At 33.7% G+C, this 13,221-nt stretch overlaps 1 protein-coding gene across 4 annotated transcripts in view; it reads right to left on the bottom strand.

Annotated features, from left to right (window-relative positions):
- The window catches only part of LOC149788551 (forkhead box protein P1-like), a 143,103-nt gene that overhangs the window by 12,531 nt on the left and 117,351 nt on the right, over positions 1-13,221 (bottom strand). For all 4 annotated transcript variants that reach the window (XM_089974580.1, XM_089974581.1, XM_089974578.1 and 1 more), the window contains 3 exons: positions 9,398-9,519; positions 1,463-1,535; positions 167-309 (listed from right to left, as the gene is read on the bottom strand). In XM_089974580.1, coding sequence (XP_089830706.1) covers positions 167-309; positions 1,463-1,535; positions 9,398-9,519 — 338 coding nt within the window. The remainder of the gene's footprint in view (positions 1-166; positions 310-1,462; positions 1,536-9,397; positions 9,520-13,221) is intronic.

Genomic DNA, 13,221 nt, shown 5'->3' with positions numbered 1-13,221 from the left:
TTTATCTGCCAGTGGATACTTATTACTTAAATTTATTAAGACAAGGGTGTGCATCTTGAACTCACATTTAGTACATTTATCTGCCAATGGATGATCTATCAATTTAATAATAAGATATCGACTTCACTACGTACACATGCCAATACATAATAGGCAGGTTGCTCACCTAGATGGAGAGCCTGACTTGGATGTGCTATCACTGCTGTTGTTGTAATTCTTCATGGACAAATCTTCTGCCCCATCTATAGATGTGACAGAGCCATTACTCATCTGCTGACTTAGCAACAAACTGCTGTGTTCCAGGGCAGCCTACAAAATAAGTCAATGAAAAACAAACATTTAATAGACTTGCAATTAGCTGATTCTGATGTTCACTAATACACCTGGACAGGGGGACCCGATAGGCCGTGTGGTCTAAAGCGCTCACCGTTACGGGTCACTGCCATCTCACCCCTGTCTGCGTGAGTTCAAGTCTCAGGCTTGGCTAACGTAGGTACATGAGAAAGCCTGCTAGCAGCTTCTCGTGGGTCGGTGGTTCTTTCCGGGGTTTTCCAGGGTTCTTCCTCCACCAATTATACTGGCCACCATGTATAGTCTATCCTGTGCTGAAAAATGGCATTAAATCCTACAACAACAACACATTTGGACAGCTGAACAAAAGTATGTAATATGAGTGAGATATCTGGGTATTAGCCACAACAGAAAGTCCACGAGATACTTTACTGCATTGGCTTTTCAAATGACTATCATCATATACATTCAAGTCAACCGAATATTTTATTGTACTTTTCTGGCGTCTCCCATGACTATCCATCATATACATTCAAGTCAACTGAATATTTTATTGTACTTTTCTGGCGTCTTCCATGACTATCCATCATATACATTCAAAACAACTGAATATTTTATTGTACTTTTCTGGCATCTCGCGTGGACACCTGCCAAATACATTCAAGACAACTGAATATTTTATTGTACTTTTCTGGTGTCTCACATGGCCATCTGCCATATACATTCAAGACAACTGAATATTTTACTGTACTTTTCAGGCATCTCAAAAGTGTATACCTGCCATATACATTCAAAACAACTAAATATTTTATTGTATATTTTTGACATCTCACATGGCTGCTGTAAATAAAATCACTGAATATAAAAGGCTGTGATAATTTGACTTGTTCTATCTTTATAATGCTCACCAAAAATTCTTGGACATAAAAATATTAAAAACTGTTAACCTGATCAAAATATTTTCTAATTCAATGACACATTATGAAATTTTCAATAATTTAACTTTAACAATATCATGCAATTTTAATGACAAGTCTCTAAAAGAGAGGTGCAATAGATTAAAAAGTATTTGAAAACTGAAGGAAAAAACCCCACTAAAAGCAAGCAAAAGATGACATATCCTGGGATTTTGTAGGTTTTTTAAAATTTTGCTAAATGATAGGATACTTACCCTGAGGCTGGCATTTAGATTGTCCCCATACATGGGGTGATCTGGAGTGTGAGATGGACTTCTAACAATAGCCCTGGAGGAAAGAAAAAACACAAACACGTTAATGAAAAATTCCACCACGCTAGTCAAGAAGGATAAGATATTCAAGAATAGCAAATGGAGAAATCATCAGATCTTTCAGCTTGTAATGCATTCTGAAATTCGTCTTATCCACCACAAGAGTCACTAGTATACAGTATTGTGTAATACTAGTATGCTGCTATGCAACACTAGAATTACACTATTATGTAACAAGTATATACAGATATGTAACACAATTATACACTGTTATCTAACACTAGTATACATTGCTATGTAACATTAGTATACTCTGCTGTGTAACATCATCAAACAGTTATGAACACTAGTACACACTCTTATGTAATGTCCTTATAACCTGTTATGTGACATCAGCATACACTCTGTATTATGCAACACTAGTATATGTATAATTATGTAACATCAGCATACTCTGTCATATAACATCAGTATACACTGTATTATGTAACATCAGTATACAGTATTGTAACATCACTATACTCTGTTGCATAACATCAGCATACACTCTGTATTATGCAACACTAGTATATGTATAATTATGTAACATCAGCATACTCTGTCATATAACATCAGTATGCACTGTATTATGTAACATCAGTATACAGTATTGTAACATCATTATACTCTGTTGCATAACATCAGCATACATTGTATTCTGCAACATTATACACAGTTATGTGACATCAGCATACACTGTATTATGCAACACTATTATACTGTTATTTAATATTAATATACTCTGTAGTGTAACATCAGTATACTTTGTATTATGCAACACTAGTATACACCATTATGTAACAATAACATACTCTATTGTGTAACATCAGCATATGGTCTGTATTATGCAATATGAGTATACACTGTGTTATATAATAATGTATACATATATTGTAAAACAATACAATCTGGAGTCACTATCACTAAACTTTACTCAGCTCCAAAATCTTACTCAACAATGGACACCATCATCAAACTTAACTTGAATCCAAATCTTACTCAACACCGACCAATCCAAATGTGTTCAATTTCAAACTCCTGTTTAACATTACTCAACATTTTGAGCAAAGTTTTATGATGTATTATGTATATATGATTTAATTTATATTTGATTTAATTTAATTGTTTGTTTGTTAGTTTTAAAAATATTTTTTATTCCATTACATGCTATTGTAATGTAATTTTATGTACTGGATTTGACATTTTCCTTAAATTCAGTTTGACCTGACTGTTTTTCATAAACAACTAATAATAGAAACTTTGTATATAATGCTGACCTAGTTTCTGACACTGATTCAGAATCAGTAACTTAAAGTAAACAACTTCTTTCTTCTTTCCTGGAGTAAAACTCATTGGTTTTAGTCAGGGTCATACTAGGAGTATGACTTTGTGATGTTAGGCATGTAAAAAGCTTCTATCTTGTTCTAGAAACACGATCATGCGACTCTCATATGGGAATTTGTTTTGCATCTTAAATTATTGTATAACTGTTTTCTATTGAGAATTTGGGCAGTCAGGCTTTCACCATTGACACTTAAAGGTGTTTTGTTGTTACCAGTTTGAGTAGAATTTCTAATTTTTCTTCAAATTATTTTAATTCCAAGAGATTATTTTTCCCTGGAAATACTTGTGTTCTAAATTAATTCTTGGACAAAGACAGCTATCGACATTTACACAATTCAAACACTGGAATATTATTTTCTGTGACTCAACAAAGAACTGCTGACACATCAGTACAATGATGACCTAAGCAAACATCATTGCCTTCCATTTTGGATTTCATCGGGATTCAAACTCAGTTTAATTAGGACATTTTATTACTAGGACTTCTATTTTTTAGTTCTTGGAACATTCTTGGATTATTTTTGGATTTGATTTGTAAAACAGTAAGTTCTTTTTCTCATTTTTAACTGGTTTTTCCTTGGAAATAAGTTATCTGTTACATTTTACAAAGTTTGCTGTCTTCACTCTTTTCTTGTTGCATTTTGAAAGAGCCTAAACATAAGATGACAGCGTAATAGTAAAATCTCAGATGATTTGTGAGTTTGCACAAGTTAGACCTTTTTATTTAGTTGGGGTATTTAAAATGTCTTTTTTATTTGTTATCTATTTTAGCTCAAGTACAGCATCTCTCAAACTGGAAGGCAGACCAATGGTAGTCCACAAAGCTCTATTCAGATGGTTCTTGGAGAGATTGCAGAACAATCGAGAACCTGAACTCTGCTCAAAAATTAAGGCTCATCAAATGCATTAGACAGGAAGAATGATATTAAAACACGAGTTGTGTGCTTTTGTTTGTAGAACAAAAAATGTTAATTTTGATTAGGTTCATTTATCTGCTGTGCTTTTAAACAATACTTATAGTACAATCAATATTACAAAAGATTATTAAGTGGTGCGTTGAGAACCTCAGTAATCAGCAAGAAGTCAAATGAAAAAAGTTTTAGAACCAATGCTTTAATATATGTACTAATTTAAATTTTCTGTATCAACCAAAGTATCTTAAAGGTAATTCAACAATTCAACCTGACCTACCTTTAATTCAGCATTAAAAGAATACAGTATGTAAAAAACTTGTCACTTTGACAGCATTGAACAAATAATGCAGTACATAATAAACTGTACCACTTTACATTATATTATTCACTGAAGAAAAACCAGGAGTTGGAATGTATACTTGCATAGTTATGCTCTTGAAAGATTTGAATTAATAAGAATATACAAGAATATAACCTTTATTTAAGCTTTTCATAGATCTGAATCTCTAGAAATATACATGACCATCACATTTATTTATGCTTGGACATATCTGAATCTAAAGGAATATAGGAATATACATGACCATCACCTTTATCTATGCTTTTGACAGATTTGAATATCTAGGAATATACATGACCATCACCTTTATTTAAGCTTTTGACAGATTTGAATATCTAGGAATATACATGACCATCACCTTTATTTAAGCTTTTGACAGATTTGAATATCTAGGAATATACATGACCATCACCTTTATTTAAGCTTTTGACAGATTTGAATATCTAGGAATATACATGACCATCACCTTTATTTAAGCTTTTGACAGATTTGAATATCTAGGAATATATATGACCATCACCTTTATTTAAGCTTTTGACAGATTTGAATCTCTAGGAATATACATGACCATCACCTTTATTTAAGCTTTTGACAGATTTGAATATCTAGGAACATACACGACCATCACCTTTTTAAGGTATGCATTTAAGCAGTTTAGCCAGATCAAGATCTGCCAACATGTAATGTGCTTTTTGGGACACATTCTGGGGATACAGAAAAAAGTTTACGAGTAGATACTCAAATACTGTATGCAGCATTTTATGGTAAGAACATGTAACAAAAAGATCAAGCTGTGACAAGTGAACATCACAATGATGTTTATGATGAAAGTAATGAATTTTAATATCATCGAAAGTTAGTACATACACAGGGAATGCAGGGAAGTAATAACTGCTTCATGATGCAATGTCTCAACTAAGTTTGTGAAACATCGTCTAAGGATAGTTCAGGAGGCACATGTAAATAATACATCCTAGTCAAATACTTTTGACATCCAGTCAGCATCATCTAAAGACAGTCAATCAGGCACATGTATACAAATTTTATTTAAAAAAAACCCTTGTTAACAAGTCTGTAATAGCAAAATGTGGTGACCTTTGTTATAGTTTGGACCAACAAGTTATTATGCTTGCAGAAAACACCAAATTATTCCAAATTATACTGAACAGGAAGAACACTGTCAAAGCTGCAAATTCTTATTATTATTCCAAGTTATTCCAGCACAGACCTATATCTGTCAGCACATTATGTGATGTCACATCTGACTATGGTGATCATACAGACCTATATCTGTCAGCACATTATGTGATGTCACATCTGACAGTGGTGTTCATATAGACCTAGGTCTGTCAGCACATCATGTGATGTCACATCTGACTATGATGATCATACAGACCTAGATCTGTCAGCACATTATGTGATGTCACATCTGACAGTGGTGTTCACATAGACCTAGGTCTGTCAGCACATTATGTGATGGCACATCTAACTATGGTGTTCATAAAGACCTATATATATCAGCACATTATGTGATGGCACATCTGACTATGGTGTTCATAAAGACCTAGACCTGTCAACACATTATGTGATGGCATGTCTCACTCTATATTGTACATATAGACCTAGCTCTGTCAGCACCTCATGTAAAGTCACATCTATGGTGTTCATATAGACCTAGATCTGTCAGCACATCATGTGAAGTCACATCTGACTAGGGTGTTCATATAGACCTAAATCTGTCAGCACATTATGTGATGACATGTCTCACTTTATAAAGTACATATAGACCTAGATCCGTCAGCACATTATGTGATGGCATGCCTCACTCTATATTGTACATATAGACCTAGATCTGTCAGCACATCATGTGAAGTCACATCTGATTATGGTGTTCATAAAGACCTATACCTATCAGCACATCATGTGAAGTCACATCTGACAGTGGTGTTCATATAGACCTAGACCTGTCAGCACATTGTGTGATGGCACATCTGACTATGGTGTTCTTAAAGACCTAGATCTGTCAGCACATTATGTGATGGCATGTCTCACTCTATATTGTACACATAGACCTAGATCTGTCAGCACATCATGTGATGGCATGTCTCACTATATTGTACACATAGACCTAGATCTGTCAGCACATCATGTGATGTCACATCTGGCTATGGTGTTCATATAGACCTAGGTCTGTTAGCACATTATATGATGGTGTGTCTCACTCTATGTTGTGTGTATATATATATATATATATATATATATATATATATATATATATATATATATATACCTAGATCTGTCAGCACATCATGTTAAGTTACCATGAACTATGATGTTCATATATACCTAGATCTGTCAGCACATTATGTGATGGCATGTCTCATTCTATACTGTACATATAGACCTAGATCTGTCAGCACATCATGTGAAGTCACATCTAACTATGGTGTTCATATAGACCTAGATCTGTCAGCACATTATGTGATGGCATGTCTCACTCTATATTGTACATATAGACCTAGATCAGTATACACATTAAATGATGGCATATCAGACTCTATGTTGTTCATAGGCACATCAGACTCTATGGTGTTCATACAGACCTAAGTCACATTTTTCCTTCTGTATCAACATTTATTAAACTCAAGCACTATTCTACATTATGTACATGCATATGTCTGTGTACTGATAATTGGAAATTGCATGCGTATGTCTGTATTTATAACTAAAAGTGGCAGTCTTTAATAAATAATCCAAAGTAGAAGGCTACTGTTAACAAAACACAAACAAAGCTTGTAGCTTGTAGATATGATTCATAAGTAACTATGACAGGTAATAACTTAAACAAAGCAATGACTTCTGTCTGATAAAATGACTAATCAATAGAAATAAACAGACAATAAAAATTATCAAGTATTAACAATGTTTCAAGGAGATAACTCTTACAGGCCAGTTTAAACAAGTTTCTTTTCTTTTCTTGTTTTAGTTTTAATGCCATTTGTCCCACAGCCTGCCAGCATATCTAGTGGAGGAAGAACCCAGAAAAATCATAGAAAGAAAAACCAGCCCACAGGATGCTATTGGCAATTTTTCTTACATACCCAAGCTGGATGAACCAAAGAATCAAACTTGTGCAAAGGTGAGATATCAGTGATCTGTAAAGGTGAGCACCTTAGATGACTTGGTCTCCCGAGTTCATACAATAACATGAGAACTGGATAAGGCTATTTAAACTCTACACATGGTGGCTGGATAAGGCTATTTAAATTCTACACATGGTGACTGGATAAAGCTATTTAAAGTCTACACATGGTGACTGGATAAGGCTATTTAAACTCTACAAAGGGTGACTGGATATGGTTATTTAAAGTCTACACATGGTGGCTGGATAAGGCTATTTAAACTCTACACCTGGTGACTGGATAAGGCTATTTAAACTCAAAACATAGCGGACTGATGATAAGGCTATTTAAACTCTACACATGGTGACTGGATAAGGTTATTTAAAGTCTACACATAGTTGACTGATGATTAGGCTATTTAAAGTCTACACATGGTGACTGGATAAGGTTATTTAAAGTCTACACATGGTGACTGGATAAGGTTATTTAAAGTCTACACATGGTGACTGGATAAAGCTATTTAAAGTCTACACATGGTGACTGGATAAGGCTATTTAAAGTCTACACATGGTGACTGGATAAGGCTATTTAAACTCTACACATGGTGACTGGATATGGTTATTTATAGTCTACATATGGTGGCTGGATAAGGCTATTTAAACTCTACACCTGGTGACTGGATAAGACTATTTAAACTCAAAACATAGCTGACTGATGATAAGGCTATTTAAACTCTACACATGGTGACTGATGATAAGGTTATTTAAAGTCTACACATGGTGATGATAAGGTTATTTAAAGTCTACACATGGTGATTGGATAAGGCTTTCTAAACTCTACACATGGTGACTGGATAAGGTTATTTAAACTCCACATTTTGTAACTGGTTAAGGCTACTTAAACTCCACATTTTGTAACTGGTTAAGACTATCAAAATACCACATTTTGTAACTGGATAAGACTATTTAAACTCCACATTTTGTAACTGCTTAAGGCTACTTAAACTCCACATTTTGTAACTGGTTAAGGCTATCTAAATATCACATTTTGTAACTGGTTAAGGCTATCTAAATACCACATTTTGTAACTGGATAAGGCTACTTGAACTCCATATTTTTGGTTAACTGGATAAGGATATCTAAATGCCACATATTGTAACTGGATATGGCTATTTAAACCCAACATTTTGCAACTGGATAGGGGATACTTTTTTGTTTTAACTAAATGCTTTGTAACTGGATAAAGCTATTTAAACTAAAAGACTCTGTAACTGGATAAAGAATAATTGGCAATATCAATAGAATTTAGGTACATGCATGCAAAACCTTGAGCTTCAGAAACGCAAAAAAAAAAAATGTTTTGTTTCACAAGACTTTTCATTAATGTACGAAAAATACTGAATGAATTATTTAAGTCAAATGTAGATACAAAATGCTTCTAGTAGTCCTATACTAAAAAGCATCTAAATTTAATTCAACAAATCTAGAAACTCTACAAAATTAAAAATAGAAATTTCATTATGTCAAACATATTACATACAGCATGGAAGCAATCTCCTCTACAATTTCCTACAACACAGAAAAATGCTGGTACATTTAAGACTCTTACGGAGTTTCATGACATTTTCTTGGGCGTCCACGTGTCAAGTGACGACGTCTTACAAACTCAAAGTCATCCACCATCCAATAAGATCCAAAATCATCTTCATACCTTACAAAACATTTATGTAGGGACAAGTTGGTGCGAATTGCATTCTGTGCAACAAAAGTGAAAGAAGAGAAAATGGTGGGTTAGAGATGATGCTAAAAATATGTCACAGCTAGTTAAAATGTGTGTCAATGCTACAGTGAAGTAAACACTCAAAAGAAAGGTAGTCTGATTAGTCGTCTATATTTTCTTCCAATTTTACCTGTGCCAATTTACCTGTGCAATTAGCTGGTTTTAATTCAGGATCTGCAGCACAGTCTGACATTCTCTAACTTTATATCTCTTTGGAATTCTGCTAATCAAACTAATCCTTCAAAATTAATCTCCCCAAAATGATGAGCATTGACAAATACTTTAACTACTGTATGAGCTTTGGTAATTGAAAATATGCTTTTAATGCATGTAAACATACCCTGTCAACTTTTGAGGTCTCCGTTTGTAGAACTCAACTTCATCCACTGTCCATACAGCCCCCTTAACATTCTCAACTCTCATAAAACATTTGTGCAGACTAAGGTTGTGTCGCACTGCATTCTATACAGAGAATAACAACACAATTACAAAGTTACTACTTTATTACTAAACATAAAGAATATACAATTTAAAGAAAGTTCCTGTTTAATTGCCTTCATTAACATTTAAGTGAAAATATAATTAACATTACAGTTCTCCCCCAACATATCCCGTTGACAATGGTTACAATTTTACATCATTTATTAACTATGTCACCACAGTGATATTATCCATGCTTCTGATGCACCATTAAAACAACTTTTTTACACAACAATTTATTTGAGTAATCATATGAAACAAACTCACAATTTAATAAGCTATATCACAACAGTGCATTTTTTTCATTATTTCACTGTTCAAACATGTTGTTGTTGTTGTTGGGTTTAACGCCATTTTTCAGCACGATAGGCTATACATGGCGGCCAGTATTAATGGTGGAGGAAGAACCCAGAAAACCCCGGAAAGAACCACCGACCCACGAGAAGCTACTGGCAAGCTTTCTCACATGCCCACATTGGCTGAATCTTAGACTCGAACAGCCGCAGACAGAGGTGAGATGGCAGTGATCCGTAACGAAGAGCGCTTTAGACCACTCGGCCACTCGGGGCCCCTGTTCAAACATGAAAGGAATTAAAAACAAGATTCCTTCAAAGGTGCAGACACTCTACTGGCTGAAAGGAATTTCCAGGAAACCAAGACAAGTCTATTTCCTATTTTAACTGGAGCATTAAAGCCATCTATGATATTCTTGAGGAACTCCAACATACCAAATTTGGCAACAAAACTATTGTTTGAATCAACACGTTCATCAGATACCTCTTTGTACAAATTCTTTGTCATGACCTTTGACCTTGAACCTATCACGGACAGAAGATCATTGAGCCTGTCTCTAACAATGTCAAAATAGAGTCACAAGTCAAGTTTGGTCTCATCTGTAACAATTTTTGTGAGAAAATAAACGTCTGTGATTCCATCTGTTCTGAAAAAGTTGTTTTTACAAGATTTCAAGAGGTCACATTTGTATCATCTTCATTTAGGAAGTGTTTTAGTTTGACCATTAGGTTCAGCACATGTCAATGTGGCCATCTCTTCAGAAGGACTACACAGTACAAAATAAGAATCCTTTATTTCAGACTCCATGGTCCAGGCATGAAAATTAAAATGTAAATTTATTTTAAACATGCAGGCACAAGTGTCAGTGTATAAAAATATAGCAACACACATACAACTAGTGTGTCTGTCATTTAAAGAAAAAAAAAACTATGTAATATATATTCAAAGAGTAATCTGTTCCAGAGATTTCAAAATCAGAAACCAAATATATTGAAATTTACAAACATGGTAGAGTCACTGTTCAATTTTGGATGTCTTAATAGTAAACAAAGATTATGGTTACAACCAAAAACTAATTTTGATTTTATATAATCACCAAATTGTATCTACTGAGGTGTGCACTGTGCAACAAAAAAAGATTGGAATATGCTAAATTTGATTATTCAAAGAACAAATTCTAAATTTATGCAACAGTGATGTTGCTTGAGCACATACAAATCTGTGATATTTCATCCTCTAATAGATTGGATTTTAAAATATGACCCATTTAAATATATAACCCAAGTTAATCTATAACCCAAATAAGTATAAATGTTGATAGACTAGATCTTCAAATATAGCTCGTCAGTATAACTGTTGAAAGACTGTGTTCTAAAATATGACCTATGTCAGTATCACTGTTGATAGACTGTATTCTAAAATATGACCTACCGGTATTTCAGTATAACTGTTGATAGACTGTATTCTAAAATATGACCTATGTCAGTATCACTGTTGATAGACTGTATTCTAAAATATGACCTATGTCAGTATCACTGTTGACAGACTGTATTCTAAAATATGACCTACCGGTATTTCAGTATAACTGTTGAAAGACTGTGTTCTAAAATATGTCCTATGTCAGTATCACTGTTGATAGACTGTATTCTAAAATATGACCTACCAGTATTTCAGTATAACTGTTGATAGACTGTATTCTAAAATATGACCTATGTCAGTGTAACTGTTGATAGACTGTATTCTAAAATATGACCTATGTCAGTATCACTGTTGACAGACTGTATTCTAAAATATGACCTACCGGTATTTCAGTATAACTGTTGAAAGACTGTGTTCTAAAATATGACCTATGTCAGTATCACTGTTGATAGACTGTATTCTAAAATATGACCTACCGGTATTTCAGTATAACTGTTGATAGACTGTATTCTAAAATATGACCTATGTCAGTATCACTGTTGATAGACTGTATTCTAAAATATGACCTATGTCAGTATCACTGTTGACAGACTGTATTCTAAAATATGACCTACCGGTATTTCAGTATAACTGTTGAAAGACTGTGTTCTAAAATATGTCCTATGTCAGTATCACTGTTGATAGACTGTATTCTAAAATATGACCTACCAGTATTTCAGTATAACTGTTGATAGACTGTATTCTAAAATATGACCTATGTCAGTGTAACTGTTGATAGACTGTATTCTAAAATATGACCTATGTCAGTATCACTGTTGACAGACTGTATTCTAAAATATGACCTATGTCAATATAACTGTTGATAGACTGTATTCTAAAATATGACCTATGTCTATATCACTGTTGATAGACTGTATTCTAAAATATGACCTACCGGTATTTCAGTATAACTGTTGATAAGACTGTATTTTAAAATATGACCTATGTCAGTATCACTGTTGACAGACTGTACATTAAAATATGACCTATGTCAGTATAACTGTTGATAGACTGTATATTAAAATATGACCTATGTCAGAATAACTGTTGATAGACTGTATTCTAAAATATGACCTAAGTCAGTGTAACTGTTGACAGACTGTACATTAAAATATGACCTATGTCAGTATAACTGTTGATAGACTGTATTCTAAAATATGACCTATGTCAGAATAACTGTTGATAGACTGTATTCTAAAATATGACCTATGTCAGTATCACTGTTGACAGACTGTACATTAAAATATGACCTATGTCAGAATAACTGTTGATAGACTGTATTCTAAAATATGACCTATGTCAGTATAACTGTTGAAAGACTGTATTCTAAAATATGACCTATGTCAGTATAACTGTTGATAGACTGTATTCTAAAATATGACCTACCAGTATTTCAGTATAACTGTTGATAAAACTGTATTTTAAAATATGACCTAAGTCAGTATAACTGTTGACAGACTGTACATTAAAATATGGCCTATGTCAGAATAACTGTTGATAGACTGTATATTAAAATATGACCTATGTCAGTATAACTGTTGATAGACTGTATTCTAAAATATGACCTAAGTCAGTGTAACTGTTGACAGACTGTACATTAAAATATGACCCAAGTCAGTTGGGGGTGTTTTGCATGAAGAACATAGATTAAAAGCATCTGAAACTGAGTTCTTGTTTGCACCCTTTTCATTTAGGACCAACTAGATATCCAAGAAATGATTATCAATCAATTCTGAAGAATTATCAGTAACAAAATTTTCAATATGGCCACCACTGTTTCCATACTGGATGCCCAATTGGTACTCTTTTCATTTAGTACTAACTTAAGTCGGTTCTTTAAAAGCCCATGAACCCTACCAAAAATTTACAAGTAACCATAACATTCTTTATTAAGATGGCTACCATGCTGTCCATTCTGTATGTCAAATAGCC

This window comes from Sinohyriopsis cumingii, chromosome 11 (genome assembly GCF_028554795.1).
Source record: "Sinohyriopsis cumingii isolate HCF-2022 chromosome 11, ASM2855479v2, whole genome shotgun sequence".
NCBI classification, from domain to species: domain Eukaryota; kingdom Metazoa; phylum Mollusca; class Bivalvia; order Unionida; family Unionidae; genus Sinohyriopsis; species Sinohyriopsis cumingii.
This window is presented reverse-complemented; position numbering and strand designations above follow the sequence as displayed.